The sequence below is a fragment of the Anas acuta genome, chromosome 16 (assembly GCF_963932015.1).
Source record: "Anas acuta chromosome 16, bAnaAcu1.1, whole genome shotgun sequence".
Taxonomy (NCBI): domain Eukaryota; kingdom Metazoa; phylum Chordata; class Aves; order Anseriformes; family Anatidae; genus Anas; species Anas acuta.
The window spans coordinates 8,289,162-8,309,918 of NC_088994.1; the positions used below are offsets into that span (position 1 = coordinate 8,289,162).

At 46.8% G+C, this 20,757-nt stretch overlaps 1 protein-coding gene across 2 annotated transcripts; it reads right to left on the reverse strand.

Moving 5' to 3' along the window:
- Positions 1-282: 282 nt before the first annotated feature.
- On the reverse strand, positions 283-20,517 carry PEDS1 (plasmanylethanolamine desaturase 1). Of its 2 annotated transcripts, XM_068700922.1 has the most exons (6): positions 20,251-20,516; positions 17,244-17,363; positions 6,635-6,726; positions 5,365-5,509; positions 4,511-4,723; positions 283-1,444 (listed from the first exon to the last, which is right to left on the reverse strand). In XM_068700922.1, the coding sequence occupies exons 1-6, from the start codon at positions 20,492-20,494 to the stop codon at positions 1,323-1,325; spliced, it is 936 nt and encodes a 311-aa protein (XP_068557023.1). In that variant the 5' UTR covers positions 20,495-20,516; the 3' UTR covers positions 283-1,322. The 2 variants fall into 2 exon arrangements, with proteins under 2 accessions (XP_068557023.1, XP_068557024.1); XM_068700923.1 differs by lacking the exon at positions 17,244-17,363 and having other exon boundaries at positions 20,251-20,517.
- Between the last annotated feature and the right edge of the window lie 240 nt (positions 20,518-20,757).

Below are 20,757 nucleotides of genomic sequence, written 5' to 3' on the forward strand. Positions count from 1 at the left end.
TTTGGATGTAAACACTTCAGAATTTCCTAAGGGAACACTTTCCCCCCCAATGCAGCAAAGCTCTTCCTTGGCATCCAATGCTGTTGCAGTTGGTTGCACTTCTGGAAAGGTGCTGAAGTCTGGTGAACCATAGGGTCAAGGTCCTACTAAACTGAAGAAATAACTACGTCAACCTAAACAAGACCTATCAGGCTGAAAAATACTCAGCTGCCTAGAATAGCAATCAAGATTTTATATTAAACACTGAGAATATATGAATGAAGAGCAACAAGACAGACATGATTAGTATTATCCAACTGCTTTGTTATAAATATATTATATACATTCAAACATCACATTAAAATATTATTCCATTACACCAGAAGAGATTAAGGCTTTATATTATTTACAGAAACAAGCAAGCACCTTAAAAAAAAAAAAAAAGAACAAAACACCAGTCATTGACATTTCCCTTCTAACATTACAAGTTTGATACCTTGAGCTCTTGAATACAGCTATTTGCAATGTGCCCAATGCTATAACTATTTTAAACATTTATTGTCAGGGTAGGAAACACTTAATAGAAAGCTCATCAGTGAGCACTCCACACAAACAAATGCGAGCAAGTGTTGTACTGGGTGCCCTCCCCCTCTGCAGAGGCTTCTTAAGGTACAGTTGAAGGCTTATGCAGAAACGGTTTGCTCAATTCCACGTAGAGAGTAGAATAATTTTACATTAAGGGAAACTGAAGACACTTGAGGATTCGTGGCCCACTGGTGGAGTGGGATTCTCAAAGTCTGTTCCACATTACATCAGTTAGTTTTACTTACTAGTGAAGATGAAACTATAAGGTTGCCAAACACTAAGTGCATTGAACAGTGATGGTTTTATAGGCTTCCAGTACTGACACACTGTTTTCATGCAGTGTATTTGGACTCAAACATGAAGTGACAAACTGTTGTCACCATTCTCCCATAGGTCTTAGGCAACAAGCTATTTCTGAAGTGTTAAATAATGTTGATACAACACGTTTACAATGCCACCACGTACCAATGGAGTGACTGTCTTGCCTTCTGGCTTGCCTGACAGCTTTATGAAATACAGTGATGAAGTATTTTCTAAGATGTAAGCGACATGGCTAAACAAAGGTGCTCAGTAAGAGTAATCATCTTCATTTCAAGTATTGTTTTAAGAATTAGTTCTTTTAATTACAGTCTGTTAGCACTTTTTAGTTTGTGCTTTAGAGTCTTATTTCTTTGCAGGTCTTGAGTTTGGCTGATGGCTTTTAAAAAAAACAAAAAACATTGGCAACAAAGATAAGGACTGCAGAAGGCTGGCAAAAGTCATTTAATTTTCTGAGCCCATTTCATGTCATCTGCTCTTGGCTTCTCCCCCGTAAGTCCTTGGATAATGTTCTCCAAACATCTCCAGAATCCTATCTTCTCTAACGGATAGTTCAGCCAACCTAAATGATATCAAAGGGAAAAAAAGATTAGTTCATCATAGCATCCAAAGTTCAATGTATTGCAGTATTTAATATTCTTTATTTTAAACACAACAGAAGTGTGGCTAGTTAAGGGGACTACTCTACAGCCATTGAACAGCTGTCAGAGAAGAAACCAAGTTGAAGGGATGTGTTACAAACAAGACAGTTATATCAGTAGCACCTTAGATTTAGTGTTGAAATTCAAACAAAAAAAACAACCCAACAATTTTAGCTATTCCCCCCCCAGTCACCAAAGCCAGCTTGGCCTTTCCCCATGTTTCTCATTAACTAGTACAGCAGGAAAAAAAAGTGCACAACATAGTACTGAAGTACATTATCAATGCTACACTTCCTAGAAAAACTGAGGTTGCAGTTTGCAACCTAAACAATAAGGCTCAGTGAAGTAAACCAACTTCTTCCTTAAATAAAACCTCAAGTTTTGACAGTTCCAATATCAGTTTTCTATTTTAAAATTTTCATACTTTAGTTTTACCAAGAGAGGGCACAGTACTTTTTAAGTCTGCTTAAATGATTGCTAATGAAGCCTGTGATGGGGAGGTCTTGCTGTAGTACCATGCTGCACTTAATGACACTGAAGGTGGACGTTTCCTGGATTAAGAGGGCAGCCCTGCTAGCAGCACATACCTGAAAGCGTGCAGCTCAGCTACCACTTCTGCTTCCCTGTAACAGCCTCTCTTAACAGTTGATACGGGACAGGTTTCTACCATTTTATGTAAAAATAACAGTAAACATCATCCTCTGTTCCATGCAGCAAGAGTTTAAATGTACCTCTCCTAGCCTACAAATTCAGCATATTTTGAATGCTCTGTAGAAGTGTTTTGTTATACAGACTGGAAGGCTGGAAGTCATACAGGCTTAATAGGCCTCACGCTGAATTCAGAAGGGCTTTACATCTCACTTTTGGGATATTAATTAGTACATTAGCTAACTGGCTTTTCTGATACTGTGTTTTGAAGCCAACCTAACCACAAATAATTGGCTGCAGAGTGCACAAAGAAGCAACTTCACAGGGTTTTATTACAATGTATTATTATAGTAACTTTAGGCCTCTTATTAAATATTGCAATGGCTACAAAAAAAAATCAGCACTGGGAAGTATTATTCTCCTGTAGACATTTCTCTACAGCCAGGAAGAAATGGATATACATTGGGTTCTGTTATCCCACCCTTACAGAGTTGCTCTGTAAATACACACATTATACTTTATTTCATATACGGTCCTGGAAAAAAGAAAAAAGCAAAGGCAAGGCAGGAATGAAGGAGCTGTTGTTACCACAACGGAAACAGTGAGCTAGCAGTGGCAGTTCACGCTAGAGGAAAGAGGTAGCTCAAGTGCAGGGTACTATGAGCAAGTTTGGGACACAGAAAAGCTACTGCAGAACCAGCTCTGTCAGACCCAAGCAGCACTCGTGCAGCAGGGACAAGGGCAGCAGAAGGAATGCGTGTGTCTTGCTGAAGCCTTGGGCTACGCACTTATCTGATAAACACTAAAATGAAAGAACATTCAGGATATCTACTGCTGAAAAGCAACTTATTTCTATACAGCTATCCTTCCCAACCAGACATAATTATAGCCTTAACGATCCATCAGAACAGGTGCTGTTTTCAGCCACCTCCTGTAGCTGCATATGACTTTTCCTTGTGCACGTGTTACTGCAGCCCTGCTCAACTCACTCTATGCTGATGCCTTTTAGGAAGTTGTTTCATGTAATTCTCATTAGCACAGGCACAGACCCTCAAGGTGCAGGCTCCTTTTCCCAGTGTCTAAAAATGGGAGGCAGTCCAAACGCTTTAGCAGTTGGATCACCAAAGAGTTCTGTTACCTGACCCCTTCCCTGGCAGCAGCAGACCTTTACATGCACAGGTCAGCTCTGACACCAAGTACACTCATTGGGCTTGGCAGTCTTCTCTTAGATGTGCTCTGCACTTAGCCACTAACAGGTGCATTACAGTTAATGGCCATGTTTTATGAAGCAAAGACCCGATTTTAAATAGCACATGCTTGCATATTTGTCCTCCCCCTCGCTTCTGCCCTGGAAGAACTAGGGCTACAGAAACTGCTCCACTGGAAGACTGCAAGCATACAACCTTTCGTGCCATCTTATGGCAGATCAGCATGATATGGACACTTGCAGAAAGCACTGACTGAACAGAACTTCTTTTTGTAGGTAAGAACACAAAAGCAACTAAAGAGTAACACTAAATGGTCAAGCATCAACTTGCAGTGTTCTACCTGGACCACTTCAGAACAGGAGAACTGGAAAAAAGCTCTTACAGTGACAAGATTTTTGCCATGATCTGTCAAGTCAGACTTAATTGTACAGTGCTTTTACATGACATTATGGCTGTAAGAACTAGATTGGTTTCTTGGTAGAGATTTCAGAACTGACAAACTCTTTGCCAAAGCCAATGATAGAATCTAGAACCAGAGCAGCTTATATCGAGTCATTCAATTAACATGATAACTTATTCAGGATTGTGCAACACTGGTGACTGAGTACCCCAGCCTGTACAGTGGGTGTAAAATCAAGTATAGATATAAGAAGAACCTAAAGCTGGTTTCCTCCAAGTCTGTCTTATACTCTTCAAGTCTGTCTTCTCCTCTGCCCCAAATCACAATGAATGAATGCTAGAAGTCCAGAAGCTTTGCCTTAGAAGCAAGCATTCAAGGTAAACCACACTTGCAAGTCCTATGATGCTCCTTGTGTAAGGCCCACCACCTGCTTTAACACTTTAATGAGCAAAATGCATCGCTAGCATAAGATTCCCAAGATAGCAAGCAATTAGACCTCAGTACCACTGCCTACCCCACTGAAAGTTACCCTGTGCCTAATTAGGAATTTTCCTCACACGTTTTTAATGCAAAAACTATAGCTTTATATAACTTTAGCAAAACTTAAAGAGTACAGTTAGCTTCACAATGTCTCAGTGTCTTTCTGTATTTAATAGACTGTCACTAAATCACATCTTGCCAGGTGAATGGTACTAGACTATTAAGAAAAGCTATGAACCTGATGACAGTACCGGTTGTAATGCAGAAGTACGTCTCATGAGGCGACACATGGTGGATCCTGTGGTGTTTCCGTGGCAGGATAATATGCCAGTCCTGTAGAAATATGACCCAGCGTGGAAGACCAAAGTACGTGTGAGACCACTTGTGAATCTGGTTCGTCATGGTGATGAAGATGATGAGGGCAAAGACATAACACTCCCAAGGACATGTTTCATATAATGCTTCTGCAAAACAAGGTTTATATCTTTAAGTACTTCATACAAAAATGTGAATTTCTACTAAAAAAAAAAAACAAAAAAAAACAATGCATTGTTTTGCCAAGCCAGACCTGGCTGCTGCTACAGAAACTAACAAGGGCCTCAACGAAGTTGGTTTATCACTAGTGTCACAAGAGCAGTGCACCATAAGCAACTTCAGAATGTCACAAGACAGACCAGGATGCACCAACGTCTGCCAACTCACCACCAACAGGAAGCTAAAGTCTGAATTTCCTATCCATAAATTTAAATTCACCCTTTAATTCTTGCCCTTCTGGTGTGCAAATAAAGTTATTTATGCACAGATGAAGCATTTTTATAACGTTTAGAACAATGAATTTCCTTGTGTGCAGTTTGATTCCTTTTGTAGAAAGTACATTTACTTCTAATGCTTCCTTAAAAGATTCCTCAGCCAGACTGGGCTAGAAGAAACAGTTTGCTTCCCTTTCAAGAAAAAGTTTCCCTTCCCTCCACCAGGGAGCATCACGTTTCCAAGAGCTAGTACTAGTCATTTCCCATACATTGGCTTCTTTTATCCTCATATTAAGAGCTGCTCATTTATATATCAAAAAATCCTAAATTCACAGAAGTTATGAGTAACAGCTTACCTGGGGAAAAAGAAACAAATTTGTATGCCATGTTTGCCAATGGGACTAGCGTCATAAAGCAGTTGTCTCCGTTGGTCTCTATGAAATCATGCCTGGTAATTGCTGTAGGGTCAATATGATGTTCTCTGAAGGGTCTAATGAAAGCCTGAGAAAACAAATTGATAAACATGACACTGTAACTCAGGAGTTATCACGGGAATGAAAAATAGAAAAACTAGAAATAGCATCTGAATTATACAATCTCAGAGAGGAAAGAGCAAATCTGTTAAGTAGGCAAGGGACGGTAAAGTATGCGTAGTTATTTGCCTTCAACACATGCATCATGTACAGTCTATGCAAAGGTATCCTGAGCAGGCTGAACTCTGCTGTTTATTTAGTGCATAGCTTCCTGTAGTGCTTTTTTTTTTTCCCCCTTGAACTATGGTCCACAGATACAGACATTCAAGGACTACAATCTACTGAAGGTAAACAAGAATAAATCTAAACCCAACAGACTTAATTTTGCTGAGCTGGTTCACTTGTTTCTGCATAATTATAAGGAATATCCCATATATTTTTTGAAAACGGAGATCCTTCTAATATTGCACTGTGAGGAGTAATTAATAGTAGCTATAAAGAAGTTTATTAAAAAACAGATTGCAGCTTATTATAGAAGTCAGTGCAATGTCGTCTAAGCATCCAGCATTTGTAGCCACAGATGTATAATACACCTCAAATCTCAATATTCAGTCATCACCATTCTAACACTATTACATTCACAACAAGGTGCAGGTGCACACAGAACTAGAAAGTTTCTTGCTAAAGCTTCTTTGTATTTTCAACAGAGGTTTTAGAGAATTTAGCTCCAGGAATAGACTCCCAATGAAGCAGGCCAGGTAAATTCTGCACTTCTTGGCATTTATTAGCCTTTCGGAAGCTCTACACAAGTCTTGTCTCTGGTGAGGTTTCTACGCTGGTGTGTAACTGGCCATGCCCACCGTCCCTCGGGAAGGCCTGTGAACACTGGTATTGCAAAACTGTGAGCAAACCCTAATCGGGGCGATAAACGGAACAGTGTCACCTTGCACATGTCACCTAGGTCAAGTGTAAACACAGCCCTGGGAGCACTTTACCAAGTGCCACTTAAGAGGAGGAGGGTACTGGGTGGAAGAGCTGGTTACACTGGCAAGACTACAAGAAAAGTACCTGTCTAATAGCTGAGAACACTATAATAGTTTCAGAAAAGCATGTCATTAATTTTTTTTCAAGCTTAAGGATAAGAATCTCAAACCTTTCCGACTATTGGTAGCTCCACAGATCCCCAGGTATCTGCTCCCCAGTGAAATAATCCTGATAGGAAGTCAGCAGTAATAACTCCTGCAACTTGAATGAAGAGACACATACAGTTAGATACACAAAAGCATTTTTCACTAGCATTCACATTTTCTATTCATTTTAGAAGTTTATTTGCTTACCTACCTCTAACTTCGGGCAGATCTCATGTGGCTGTGAACTTTTATCTGACTAGGATCAGCCAGCTAGCAGTAATGGTTAATGAGACACTATTTGGACAATCTTCACTACAGCTACACCAAGACTTTGTATTTGACCACTCCTCTACAGAACAGTTTGGAAATCTTTGCAATTGCTGGTACACAAAATACTAATAAAATTAAATTGATTCACTTAGATCTTATTTTAGACGCACCTTCTCCCTGGACGTGCCCATCTTCTTTCATGGTGTTTAAGGGATTACTTGGCTACAGAACATATGTTAAAGCTACCCCAAGAGATATTTCTATCTGCAGACCCTTCCTCTCCCTGGGTCCCTTACGTCTGTAAGCAAGGAACACTGAACTCCAGTAACTCTACGTAAGCACCAATTAAGAAACCACTCCTTGGTACAGCAAGACTGTTGACTAAATAAGACTGGAATGTCATACAACGCTGTGACCATGTCACTCGCAATGCTACAGGCAGAGGCCCTGGAAACCAATCTGACAATTCTGTGCAAGGGACAGCCTACACTTGTGATGTGTCCATACGAACTCAGACACCATCCAACAGAGGTTGCTGCAACAAGATTTTTCTAGATGCCAACCATGTGAATTTTAGAACTGTGGTCAAGTAAAGGAGATTTTCAGTTCTGGCAAACAAAGTCACATTTTTGCCTTCCTGTTCTGGACAATCTCTCACCCAAGTGTCTGAGTAACACTGACCTTTAGGAGTAAGAGGGTGACACTGCCCTGGGACCTCCATGCCTGAGGGACTGAAGATGGTCAGACGCTGCCCTCTAACGAACACAAGCATCCAGAGGCAGCACCGTGAGCCTGCACAGCTTTGCTCCGAGAAGGTTTGGATAGAGATTAACTGCCTGAATGGGGCCCACATTTGAAGAACAACCAGATTACGAATCAGGATTCTGTTTCACTGCAGTGCTGTCCTTTCAGGTTAGCACATGAACAGCAAGAGCTGGCTGTTCACTGCCCGCCTGGTGAACACAAGCACACCTGGTGATTCCCTGTGGGGTCAGCACTAACACTCTCAGAGGGCGAGGCAGCACACACCTCTTACCTGCAGCTCTGGTTACAAAAAGCAAACAGCAGAAGCACTACCCAGATTGCAGCACAGCTACTGGTTAGAAGTCAAATCCTTTATATATACACCTGGGAATTGATACTGTCTGACCCCAGTGCAAATTCCCCAGATATCAAACAAACCTCATGCCAATTCAAGTGCTACACACAGAACTTGCAGTCATTTGTTAAATGAGTCACAGCAACAGAACCACAAACGATGGTGTGTTCAAAGCAGCTTAGTTAGCAATGCCCTACTCCCTTTGACTCAGAGCACAAGGCACACTCACTTACAGTTGGCACGCCTCGCAGTTCACTTCCCAGAAGCCTGATAACTGCCCACAGCCATCCACATAAACCAAGGCAGTCACAGGGCCACCTCGGAGGGGCTGGAATGCCGTTCTGCAGTTCCCCCCAGTGATGTTTACCAGAGCCAGGGTGTTTAGGGAGGTCACCCATTGTAGCAGCCTTTACACCAGCAGCAGGGAGCTGCAAGGCCAGGTGCCATGCAGGAGGGTTGTTTTGCTCCCACTGCATTACCAACTCTTCTTCAGAGGGCTGTGAAGCTAGCAGAGCTCCTGGCTTTCTCCTCCACTGGCCAGCATTTGGATCTCTGCAGACTTTTCCCAGCACAGCTTCTCAGTTACAGGACTGAGGCTTTCTGTGATGGGCAGGTACACCTCTGCCTGCTACACAGCTAGGCAGAGCACTTCCAACTCACTTGTAATCCAAATCAAGAGTTGTTGGCATACTGGCTCACCTTGCTCTGACTGCAGGGCATCCTGTTACTCCTCCCCCTCTCACAAACTCAAAACAATCTGGTGGGTTTTCCTCTGGACATAACTCAATGTGCATCTTTCCCTGAAGTCCCACAGCTTATTTACGTTGGCCACGGTCTGGGCTTCACCTGACCCTCCTGCTCCATCAGGGCACTGAGGTCAGCTGCCTCCAGAGCCCAGCTTGGTGAGGTTCTTTAACATTAGCAGGATTGCTAAAGAGCAGGCATTTTTTCAGAGCACAGATGAGGACCAGGCTGTTCTGTTACTATTGATCATGTGCTCTTAAGCTTCAGGACACAGCAGTTTCCTACAGTGCATGCAGTACAGATGTACCCCTCCTTGTGGTTAACTTTTGCTTAGCTAATTCCTCACTTCTACATGCCTTTTGCCACCCCTGTCATTTTTTAAAAATGCAGAAAAAAAATCAGGATCAACTGTTGCAGCACCTGCTACACCCAAACAATTTCTTTCCACGTTGAAAATAGATCCTCACTGCTGAATCCATCTGGATTCCGTCCCATCGGCCCAAACTCTACAGTAGGAGATACTTTCTGTATACAGAAGATATTTCTCCGTCTCACCTTACTGTGGTGCACACAGCTTAGATTTCCGAACCAGCACATTCAGTATGCTTGTTTTATTTCAGACCACACATGTAGGCTACAGCGAGACAGGGTGGAGCACAATAGCTTTTGGATCTGCATCTAGCAGCTGAAAGAGCAAATAGCCTTGATTCAGGAGGAAGATATCTAAGCAGCACTCTGCTTTACAACAACTCAAATACCATTCTTGCTGAGCTAATCACCCGGTTAACCCACAGCGCCTCCAGCACACGTTATCCTCGGAGTCTGCAATAACAGCAGGAGGAACAACAAGAGTGGAGACAAAATACTGACAGTTCAATAGACATTTCATCTTACTTTGTTGAGAACTGCTAAAAGCTCAGAGGAAAGAATGAAGGGTGCCTGCAGCAGTGCATTACACTATGGCAGCCTGGAAAAGCTAACCACCACAAGCCGTATTGCAGCGTACCGCGGAGGGGCTTGCTGCTTCTTCAGCAGTCGTGTGTGAAGAGATGTAAAAAGGGAGCAGAGTCTGTACCACAGGTTATACATGGCAAGCTCTGTAACACTGCATCCTGTCTGCAAGGAATTAGTCTCAATATTCTCATCACCCAGCACTGTCCCCAAGTTAAAAATGAGGGAAAAAAAATCAAGGTACAGGTGTCCAGTTACTTCTCTAGGGTGGTACAGATCTTGATGCTCTGCCATCAGGTTTGGGAGGGTGAGGTACAATAGCCTGACAACCCGGAACATGAGTTATAAATTAATCATAAGGTCAGGAAAGAGAGGCTATTGACAGTGTACGCATCTGAACTGCAGCCAGTGGATGTACACGCTCCTAGAAGCAGGATCTGTGACAGAACTGCTGCTCTGTGCACAGCGCTTCCTTTACTCCCACCTGCTGGGCAGGGGTGCGGAGGAGCAGCCCGGCTCTGGTTTCTTGCTGAAGAAGCAGCTATGCTGAAAACACAGAGAAGGCACTGCACTTAAGTGGGCTGCAGAACACGCTGAGAACACCAGGATTTCTTGGCTGTGCAAGCAGACTGCTGAATCAGGAGAACAGAGAGAGGCCTACACTGAGAGAGAGCAAAGGCGTGCAAGTGAACTCGTGTTGGCTGCAGACATTTCAGGAGTGATGCACACAGTTAGTAGGACGGCCGCTCTCCTCCAGCCACCCTGTACCTGTGACCCTTGGCACAGGCACAGCAGCACCCTCGGGGCTCTGCTGAGGATCCCAGCCCCACACCTGACCCCCATGGGGACCTGCCAGAGGCTGCAGAAGCACTCAGACAGCAGCCCCAGCACCTGCTGGCACGGCGTGGCAGGGCTGAAGCACAGCTGACCCAGGTGCGGAATTGAGAGCAGGAGTTTTCGCTGCTGCTTGCGGTTGGTTCAGAAGCCACATAACATGCAGGAGCTCACATCACAGAAGAGCTCCTGCTCCTCCTCTTCCTGGAGCACCAACCTAAGGGCTGAGAGCTTCCACCTCAACAGGGGCATCTTGTCTGAGCAGCCCATGTCCCGCAGCCCGACTGCTCGCAGGGTAGAAGGAAGCCCAGCGAGAGCTGTGTGTTTCAGGCACCAGGTGTCAGCAGATCAGCTATGCTGCAGGTTTGCAACAAAGAGTTATACAGTAGTATCACGTAAAACATCAGTAAGCACAGTCATTTCAAATCAGTGACTAGGAAGTAGTTGAACAGTACAGTGCTTGAGTCAGGGCAGAGTAGCCAACTCCGCAGAGAAATCTTGGGATTTCTGGACACCAAGATGCCGGAGTATCAGCCACTTGTTACCCATATGCTTATAAAAATAAAACTGCTATCATCTGCACCCACCCTCAGTGCTTTACTGCAATGCAGTCACTGCTATCACAGAGCAGGCAGGGGTTTGGTCCTGTGGCAAGTTAGGGCACTACGAAAATAATCCCCGACATGTGGGCAAGCACAGAGCACGGCAGCCCAGAGGAGAAGAGGTAATCGCTTTGGTTAAGCCATAGGAGAACCATTCCGTCAGAAGCACAGCTATCGGTGTGAGGGAGCAGAGAACAGCTCAACCATGAAATAAAGGAAGGGTCTAAAGACCCACCTAGAGATAACAGTCATGTTACATTATAGCTGGATTTTCAAATAGCAGTGTCTGTGATATGCACACTGCAGGGACTAGGAGAAGCCCAGCCTGTCACACAACCTTACTGTGCAAGGATGTTAACACAAAAAACATTTCTCCCAGGTACTGCCTGCTCAGTGAGCTCACTGCCCCCAGCATCACCGCTGGGAGCACAGGCACATCCCTTACCTCACCTCCAGCTGTGAGGGACCCAAACGTGAGCCTCAGGGGCAGGACCCGCACAGCCTGCGGTGCTGCCAGAAGCTACCAACAAAAGGAGAGCCCCGAGGAACCCAGGTACTGCCCGTCCTGAAGGCAAGCATCAGCAGATCCTGGAGCAAATGCTCATCTACCAGAGGCACGACTTGGCTAGAGTCACTGCCCGATAAACTCAATAGCAGGAACTGCCTGATTTTATTTTTGTCTTTACCCTCAGCCTGTTAGTGCTCAGCAAGCTATTCCTACTGTTTCTCCAGCTGACTGAGAGTTTGCAAAACAGCTGGCACGTTTAAACAAAATCCTGCCAACTTTACCTGAGTGCTAGGTTTTTAAACAAGTACCTCCATTGCGGGTGACACATGCTCAGGAAAAAAAAAAAAAAAAAAGCAATTACACCATTCCAGAAGAAAACAAAGAGAACAGAATAATGGCTACTAAATTAAAATCAAGAGAAAAATTTCCTCTTGCGAAAAAGAAAACAAAACAAAAACAAACACCACTTTAATTAGTAAGAATGACCAAGCCAATTCTCTGCTTTCCCCCACTTAACAGTCCCCCAGGAACCACCCGGGTGCGCTCAGCTCTCAGGAGCACCAGGCAGCTCTGTGTACAGGAGCCCGCACCCTGGGAGACCCAACACCTACACGTTGGCCTGGCTGGGGACGTGAGCAGCGATAACACCACTTGTGTTCGAGGTCTGCACTCACCGAGTTGGCCGCTCCTGGCAGCATTCCCTACAGCCCACTCCTTCATGAGGGCAGCCCTCCAGCACTGCGGTGTTTTGAGCTGAAAGAGGCGCTACCCGAAGCAAACCAGGGCCGCTGAGACCTGTTAGTAAATCCTCCAGCCGAAGTCCCTGCAACTTTAAGAGAGCCCCTGACAACACAGCGAGCAAACACAGCTTCCTTTGTCTCTCATCCCCCGCTGCTGACAGAAAGAGCAGTAGCTCCTCCGCTGTGCACACAAGCAGGGAAGCACAGATGGGGCCACATCCACAGCACCCAGCAGGGGAACGGCTCACCTCCCCCCGAGGTTACCTCCTCCATCCGTCCTGCTGAGAACAGCTGCTAGCATGCTGAGGGAGTCCATCCCTCACCAAACTACATGGAGAACAGGTAGCTGGTGCCAAATCATCTGCCCAACTACGCCCCATAACCCCACTTCTGAGACCGACAGCCCCCAGGATCCTTCAGAGCAGGAAGGCCCTGGAGCTCCTCAGTTCCTCCATTGCATTGTGTGCATTAACAGGAGATGGTGCGGTACAAACAGGCGGTGTCAGTGCAGGGGAAATGCAACAAGTAGTTGAATCGAAGTTTTACCTCTTCAATTACGAAGTTTTACCTCTTCAATGACAACTTGTGGGGTCTGTCTTCAAAAGGTGATACAGTTTAGGACTTAAAACACAGCTACCTACAGTTACTGAGATGGGACGAGACAGCAGGTACCAAGGGGACTTCTCTTGCTCAGGCCAGCACCCAACGGAGAATTTTCCTTCATTAACTGAGGTTTTCCTGCTGTACCTTCAAAGATCTTTTAAATCAAAATTCCAAGTGGAAACTCATCTTAACATCACGATTGTACCAGAAGGTTCTGCCTCTTGCTGTAGGGCAGCAGGAATCAAAGCAGCTCACTTCATGAAGTGCCTGTGCCTAGGAGTGCTTTTCCTCCACCGTGTGCCAGAGCTTTCACACATTACACGGTCATCACTCGGCTCTGCAATGCAGCTGAGCAAGGTACAGCTTTGCAGCAGAGCTGCTCAAGCTTGAGACAAAGGTTTCTGTTTTGAAAATGAAACAAGTGATTTCTTCCTGCAAGCGCCCTCTGGCCAGCCCACAACTTCTGCAATAATGAAACATGATAAAAGCCTTACAGGAATTAGTTTACTGTCCCTCAAGTCAGCAATGACTCATTTTACCTTGTGCTGTGTCACAGGATGTCCCTAAATGTATCAGCATATGTGGGGGACTTTTATCCATATGAACAGGTAACACAAGCCTAATAACTAATTTTCATAGGGCTGCAATTAAACAAGATCCATTAAGAACGTAAGACGTCTGGAGATAAAATGCAAGTCAACCAATGTGGCAAAAAAACAAAAAGGCTTTAAAACCCTGCAGGAAGTCAAGAGGATGAGAAAGAAGGGAAGGGAATCCATGCTGCAGCTTCCCACCTTTCTCTAGCTGCTATCAGCACAGCACGTATCACGTACCTCGTGTGCACTGAGTAATATGCTCGACACCACAAACGTGCCTGGAGGTGTAAGAGCTTTCAAGAGTAATCTCATTTGTTTTGGTGCTTACACACAAAGGCCATCTACACCAGCCTTCCTGGTGCTGCTGAGCTTCTAACAAAGCGGCTGAGGCTGCTGCGGTTCGGCTGTAGCACTGGGATGCAGTCCTGCTGCAGGGACAGTTGGGTTACAGCTGAAAACGGGGGGCTCTAGCACCCACCACAGCCAGCCGACCCAGCCAGGCCCACCCCGGTGTTAACCACACACATCTGCACAACCAGAGCACCAGGCTCCAGTCTGCACAGCTGCCAGCTCGCACACAGAGGGGAATTTTCACTGCTCAGCAGCTGGAGGCATTCAGAATAGGGCGGGACTGGATTGAACACAGAGGAGAAAAGTCATCCATCCTCTGCCTACACTTCTGTGACCACGCGAAGGGAAAGGAACTGCCTCCCGCCTGCTGAAGCGGCAGGAGATGAGAGAACCACGTGGGTTCCTCTTCCTCTCCCCCATGAGAGTTTTCATCAGCACAGACAGCTGCTTCCAGATCTGGGCTGCAGCACCCCAGCGCTGGCGCCTGCCTGCTGCACCGGGCACCTGCAGCTGGATCAGTACGGGAGTCCCAGCACGCCCCCTGAGCTTCTGAGCAGCCTGCACCCATCACACGAGGAAGTGGGTGCCTGCAGGCGGCCAGCAGGAGGAGGAGCAGACCACCTTTGTCCCAGCAGTCTCCAGATTAAGTTAGTTACAGCGTAATCGCATTACAGCTGCGTGCTTGTAAAGGCATTGGGACCAAGGATACCAGCCTCTAGTTAGGGACACGGGACGTCCACACTGCTCCCTGCTTCTGAACGGGAAGGAGGCATTTACACGAGAGCACACGGGCATCCCAAAGTCCATCCGAACAGCCAGGGCAGCAGATCAGAGCCAGCCTCGGATCAGGGATCACCCAGGGACTTCTCACATCACTGTAATCTCCATAGACAGAGACCTGATGTGAACTCAAGACAGAGCTGGTTCAAGCTCCTTTATTAGCAGGAGGTTTAGTCTGTGATCCCAACTCAAAGGTCAATATCCTAACGTAAGCATCAGGAAAGCTTTCAGCAGAAAGCCACCTGACAGCATCCATGGCAATATTCCTTTATATTACCCGTGGTACAGAGAAGTCTCACAAAACTTAATAAAAGCTAATCATCGCTGTGAGACATCAGCCGTGCTTCGCCTGACGAAGTAATACATTGACAGCAAAACCAACAGTGTGCACAGTCCTTATTTTATTGCACTCATTTTTGTACATATTATCAGTTATTTCCACACTGCTTTATTTGCACAGAATCCAGATTCTGCTGCTTTAATCATTCACTACTGCTTAAATAACATTATCAGTGAATTGGCTGCTTTATCACTTACACTGGTAAACAGGATATCAGAGAACTTGAGCTTTTATCAATATTAATTTTGAGATGAAAGCCAGTTGCAAACAGATTGCACGCACTCCAGGCTGGCAATCGTTACTGATTCTCCCACATCTGCCCCCGTCAGCATGGAGCAGTTCTCATGCCATGCTCACCTCTGTTCCTCCCAGCACCTCCACCTGATCAGTCAGAGCAGGCAAGACTAAGCTAAGCAGTTGTTAGCAGTTCTCAGCTTTGACAAAAACTCACAGCACCTATCACTATTTGAATCTGCTGGGTTTTTAAATCATTAGCAATACACAACAGTGATAGTGAACAAGTATCACTTCTGAAACATGCAATGCCTCACATAGTCCGTAGAAAAATCGCTTTCACTGTAAAGCTCAGAAGCTGAACACCTGTAGGCAGTTTATATGGTGCCCTAATGGATTTATTCTCCTTCCAGTTAAGGATGCATTTCATATAAAAACATGTAACCAGCATACATCCAAAGGCAGACGTTAATATAGCCATCAGTATGCACTGCAGGTATACGGGAAGTCCAGTGAAGTGCTAAGTTACTGTTCTCTTCTTCCCCTCACACAAACCAGACAACAACAAAGGTTATGTGCTGCAGAGCTGACTCCCAGTTTCTAAACTTAAATCTTTTCTCATGTTCCCTCCCATACATACGTAGCCAATAGACACAGCTTGCAGAGCTTCTCTCACAGTTTATCTCCCTGTATCTTTTCCAAGGAAATCCCTAAAGCCTTCCAGTACTTAGAAAAAAATACACATGGCACAGACAGCAGATGAGTAGGGTTACGTTACAGATGGTGACAGTTCTGCCCCCAGAGCACTGTCACCTAGAGGAGGCTGACCCAGCTACCCAGAGCTGGCCGGACATCCCCAACAGACCGAATCAGCCACAGATGACCACAGCTGCAGCTCAGCCCCTTCCCCTGCCCTCTCTTCTGCTCACTCTCCAGGAAGTTTCTGTGCAAAAGCATTTCATTACTATGCTCATTACAGGAAGCTCATAGAAACACCAGTACTTTTTGCTCCGACTGTTAGAGAGCATTCAAGTTCTGCATATGTTTAGACTTTGGTTGATGTAATGAACTTTGTAGAGACCCATTTAATAGACACCTAATTCTAAGCTAAGCATTTCCTTTAGTAAAGCAGAAAAGCCAATACTGCATTCCTAATAACTTCTGAAAGTCCGTGGTTGGATGCAGAAACAAGTTCTTCCTTCCCCTTCCCCACCCCAACCAACACCCAGAAAGAGGGAAGTTGATTTAAATCAAAGTATCAGCCCTGGTAAGAACAACTTGGTTACTAAACTCCAAATTCAAAGAAAAGCAATCACAGATCTACGAGCAGAGAGCCAAAGAACAGCGATGTTTCTGTCATCCCACACGAAGACATACCCTCTGTCGCTGCAAGGAAGCAGCAGAGCATTTGCAACTTACACTATACTTGAAGGGTCATTCAAGAACCAGCTCTGTACTGCCAAGACCCAGGCAATTTAAACAGCTCCACACATCTGAGGCAAAGATATGAGACTGAGCTTGCTTGGCTCCACTTCCAATCAAAGTAACGAGACCCCCAGAGTCACATTTATTACACAAGAGCTGCACCTGGAATTTCCAGCTACCTTGCAGGAAAGACGTCAGCATTCAGGATAAAGGCCAAAATTCACATCCTGACGTGAAAACATAATGCTACAAATACCTATTTCTCTATTTCTAAATCAAGCCTGTTTGATGCCTGAGACACCTTTTGTAAGATTTCTCTTGAACTTTTGCTTTCCAAGAAGTTCTTCTAATTTTGTGGATTAGATTGTTGTTTCCAACAGCCTTGACAGCTATATTCCCTCTGAAGAGCCCTTACACTTGCAGGAACTATTTCGTGTGCACAACTGTCTCCCTCCTGTTCCAGTAGGAAGTGAAGCGTAAGAGATGAGATGCTTGTTTCCAGCATTACAAGAGAGAATATTGCCTTGTTGACAAAAGCGAGCATTTTTTACTTACATATCCCAACAATAATGGAGGGCGTGTGTTCCAGTCGCAAGTAGAAGAGAAGATTGTAAAAATTGAAACAGATCAGAGAGAAGCATAAGATGACAGAGATCCATTCTTGTAGCCTCTTCCCTGTTGGAAAAGAAGGAAAAGAGCATGTTTTACTTTCATTTGTGAGGACATTTTGAAGTTTGAAATAATACAGACAGCTGTTGTACTGCCTGGATGACCTGCTCCATTGGTCTGACAGGGAAGTGAAACAGAGGCTTATTATTCATTAGAGGTGTGAGTAGTGTGTCAAGTGACATTCCTCTTCCCTGAGCCACTGCTAACCCCTTCCCCTCTGCCCTTGCCCAAAATAACAGCGACAAACCAGACATCAACTCATATTGTCCTAGTTTGCTTTCCCTGTGGTTGCTGGCATAAAGCTCCTCTGCATCACATCTTTTAAATTCGGTTCTCAATATCAGCGCTGCTGGTACAGCTGAATCTGGGAACAAGGGCTTCTGGCCTCAGAAGCCCTGCAGTTAAATCACCTTACGGGACATGATGTTCAAAATCTCAGACCTTGTTGTACTAACAGCAAAAAGCATCACCCCGTATCTTGGTGGCCATAGAATTGCTTTCCTAACACTGCAAGCACACTTCTGGAGCTTACTTAATTTAACCCTCAACTCCTGTGGTCTTGCCTTTGCCTTCCTGCTCTCAGACAGCAAACTACAACCTCTCAGCTGTCCTGTCATGACAAGAGACTGAACACGCAGAGAGAAATAACTGGCACGAATCCTCCCGTACTACTTAGCACCTCTACAATAACCTAATTTAATGCCGATTAAAAAAAGAACAGACACCAGGATGTGGTAGCATTCTGAATATTCAGACGGAGAGGCAGCTTTCTACTGCTAATCACCACTAGATCCTCACAAGGCACTGATGTTAAGATTAAGAGACCAGTCAACGTGAGACCCATGTGGATTAAGGCACCAGAAACAGAAGGTGAACAGCTAAATCCCAGGGTGAGATCTGGGCTGCCACCTCGGCCCAGCCGGGTCAGGCTCTGCCTTCTGCTGGGGCCAGCCAGTGCAGCCGCCTCTCGCCTGTGGCTGCCCCGAGCAGCTGCTCCTGCAGCCTCCTGCTGCTGCTGCCCCTGCGGCACCGCACGCACTGCGCCACTTGGGCGTGAGGCGAGCCGCCAGCATGGGCTGAGAGCACACCCTGAGAGCACGCCCTGGCACGGCCGCACCTCGTGTTCAGGAGCTGAGCTCCCAACCCACTGCTCTGCTAAACTGACCTACTGCCTGCTCGCAGTTCTCCTTCCAAACGCCACACCACAGAACAAAAGGGAGGCTGGGAACATCCAAGAGGACCGGTATCATCCCCGCTGCGCCTACAGCAGCAGCTTTTAAAGAAGCCTGAACAAAGACTCCTACTGTTCAGAGATCTGTTCTAGAAAGGGCACGAATACTGAACCTCATGTCCTCTGGAGCGGCAGAGGAGAGAATCCTAACAGTAAGACACAAGAACAAGTGTATTTCAGTACAGCATCAGGTCACAATGAGTGAGATTCTATAAAGAGATCCCTGGGGTAATGAAAGGAAGAATTAATTAACACTCACTTCCAGCCTAAGAAAACCACACCCTGATTAGAGGAGTTAAATGGGTAGGTCCTCACGGAACAATTAGCTAACTGCAAGGAAGCGCTGGGCTCCTTACAAGCAAGTCCCACGAGTTCAGTCTGTTCAAATACCGTCCGTATTCTGAACATGGGGATCCCAAGACCACCGTCCAAGGACACCTGAGTCCAGAAAAACAGCTCCGGCTCTGGACAGACTGGGAGACGAAGCAGTCAAAGGCCTGAAGGCCAGAAGAGCAGTAATTCATGTTTAAAAAGTACTCAAACTTAAATGTTTGGCCCACAGGAAGGGATAAGGTGCCAAACTCAGGAAGTACACACACACAGAGGTTGTGCAAGTACTCCAGAGCCACATTCACTCTGCATGGTTGTATGTAATCTGTGTTATTAAGAATTCAGTAGTTCACCATCACATGCTTCCGCCATAACGTGTTCTGACACTGTTTACATAAGTTATTTATGTAATGACAGGAGAAATCTGCACATCTAAAAGCTTACAAGTCACTTCTGCTACACACCCCTACACTCACTGCTCCACAGATTTCCCAGGAACTTCCGTCTGCAGGTAAACGTGAGGACAGCAGGTAGCCTGGGGAGGGGAGTCTTTTCCTTATGAGCAGGGGCACGGTGAGCAGGTTACATTGGTGACTGATTCCTGGGCTTTACAGAGAAGCAATCACTACCTACCAACGGCTGGAAAAGGTCACCCTGCTCCTTCTCTCAAGGCACGGATGATGTAACCAACACAAGCCAGAATGGGCACAGACTTGCCCTGAAGAGCCTAGAGAACTGACAGATTAACGAACGCGTGTTTGCTTATCGTTACTCGGCTCTGTGCAAGCCAGAGCTCCTGCTGCCCCACTGATCGCTCTGAACACACGAGCTGGGCCGACCTGCCGGGAACCACGGGCACACGGCACCGAGCAATGCGACATCTCCCTGTGCCTGAGCCTGCACGCGTGAAGCAGCTCACGGCCAACCTCACACCCTGCACCTCACAGACGGGCTGAGAGAATCACGGGCTGTGACTGCTGGGCTGGGCTGGGCTGGGCTCTGTCAGACCACGACCAAAACCCCAACGCCCCTCCTGCGGGCACCCCAAGGCCCTCAGGGAACATCCTGAAGGGAAGGCTCCGGTTGTTCCCTTGCTTTGTGACCAACCCCCTTCATCTGGCTTTGTAGCAGCAATAACGCCGATACTAACAGCGATAACGAGGACACGACAGGCAGACCCCAGCTGGAGCCCCCTCCCCGGCCTCCCGTGAGGCAGCTCCCGGCAGGGCAGCACCCCGGGCACCCACCCCGGCACCCCCCAAACCCCGGCACCCCCAAAACCCCCTCACATCCCCCTCACAGACCCCCAACCCCCCCCCAGCGCCCCCTCACCCGGCGAGTAGAGCTCTGCCAGCTCCCGGGCCCCGGCGTGCTGCGCTCCCCACCGCCGGCTGCCGCCCTCGGGCTCGGCCTCCTGCTCGCGCTCCCCGTGCTGGAGGCTCTGCGGGGCCGTGCCGGTGCCGGTGCCGGTGCCGGTGCTGGTGCCGGCCGCCATGTCCCGGCCGCGGGGCCGCTCCCCGGGGGCGGCGGGCGGCGCGGGGCGGGCAGGCCCCGCCGAGGCGCCCGGCGGCAGCATCGGGAAATGGGGCCGGGAGGGGGAGGGAGAAGGGGGGGGAGGAGGAGGGGTTGGCCCCGCCCCGCCGCTGCCTCCCGCCTATCGAAGGCGCCGCCGCGCGAGCTGCGAGCCAATGGGGAGCGCGGCTCGCAGAGGGGCAGCCAATGGGGTGGCGGAAGGGGAGGGGCTGCCCTGAGGGAGCGGCGGGAGGAGGGAGGGCGGCGGCAGGGCGGGGCGCTGCTCGCTGCCCCCTGTCCCCCTGTCTGTCTGCCCCTCAGCCCCTT

What these genes read in the sequence shown, in the direction of transcription:
- PEDS1 (XM_068700922.1), bottom strand. Translation starts at nt 20,494, where the DNA reads ATGCTGCCGCCGGGCGCCTCGGCGGGGCCTGCCCGCCCCGCGCCGCCC. An exon ending in CTCCATTATTGTTGGGATAT is followed by an intron (nt 6,727 to 17,243) that starts GTAAGTAAAAAA and finishes TCTTCATTCAAG; the next exon opens with TTGCAGGAGTTATTACTGCT. An exon ending in AGCTACCAATAGTCGGAAAG is followed by an intron (nt 5,510 to 6,634) that starts GTTTGAGATTCT and finishes TTGTTTTCTCAG; the next exon opens with GCTTTCATTAGACCCTTCAG.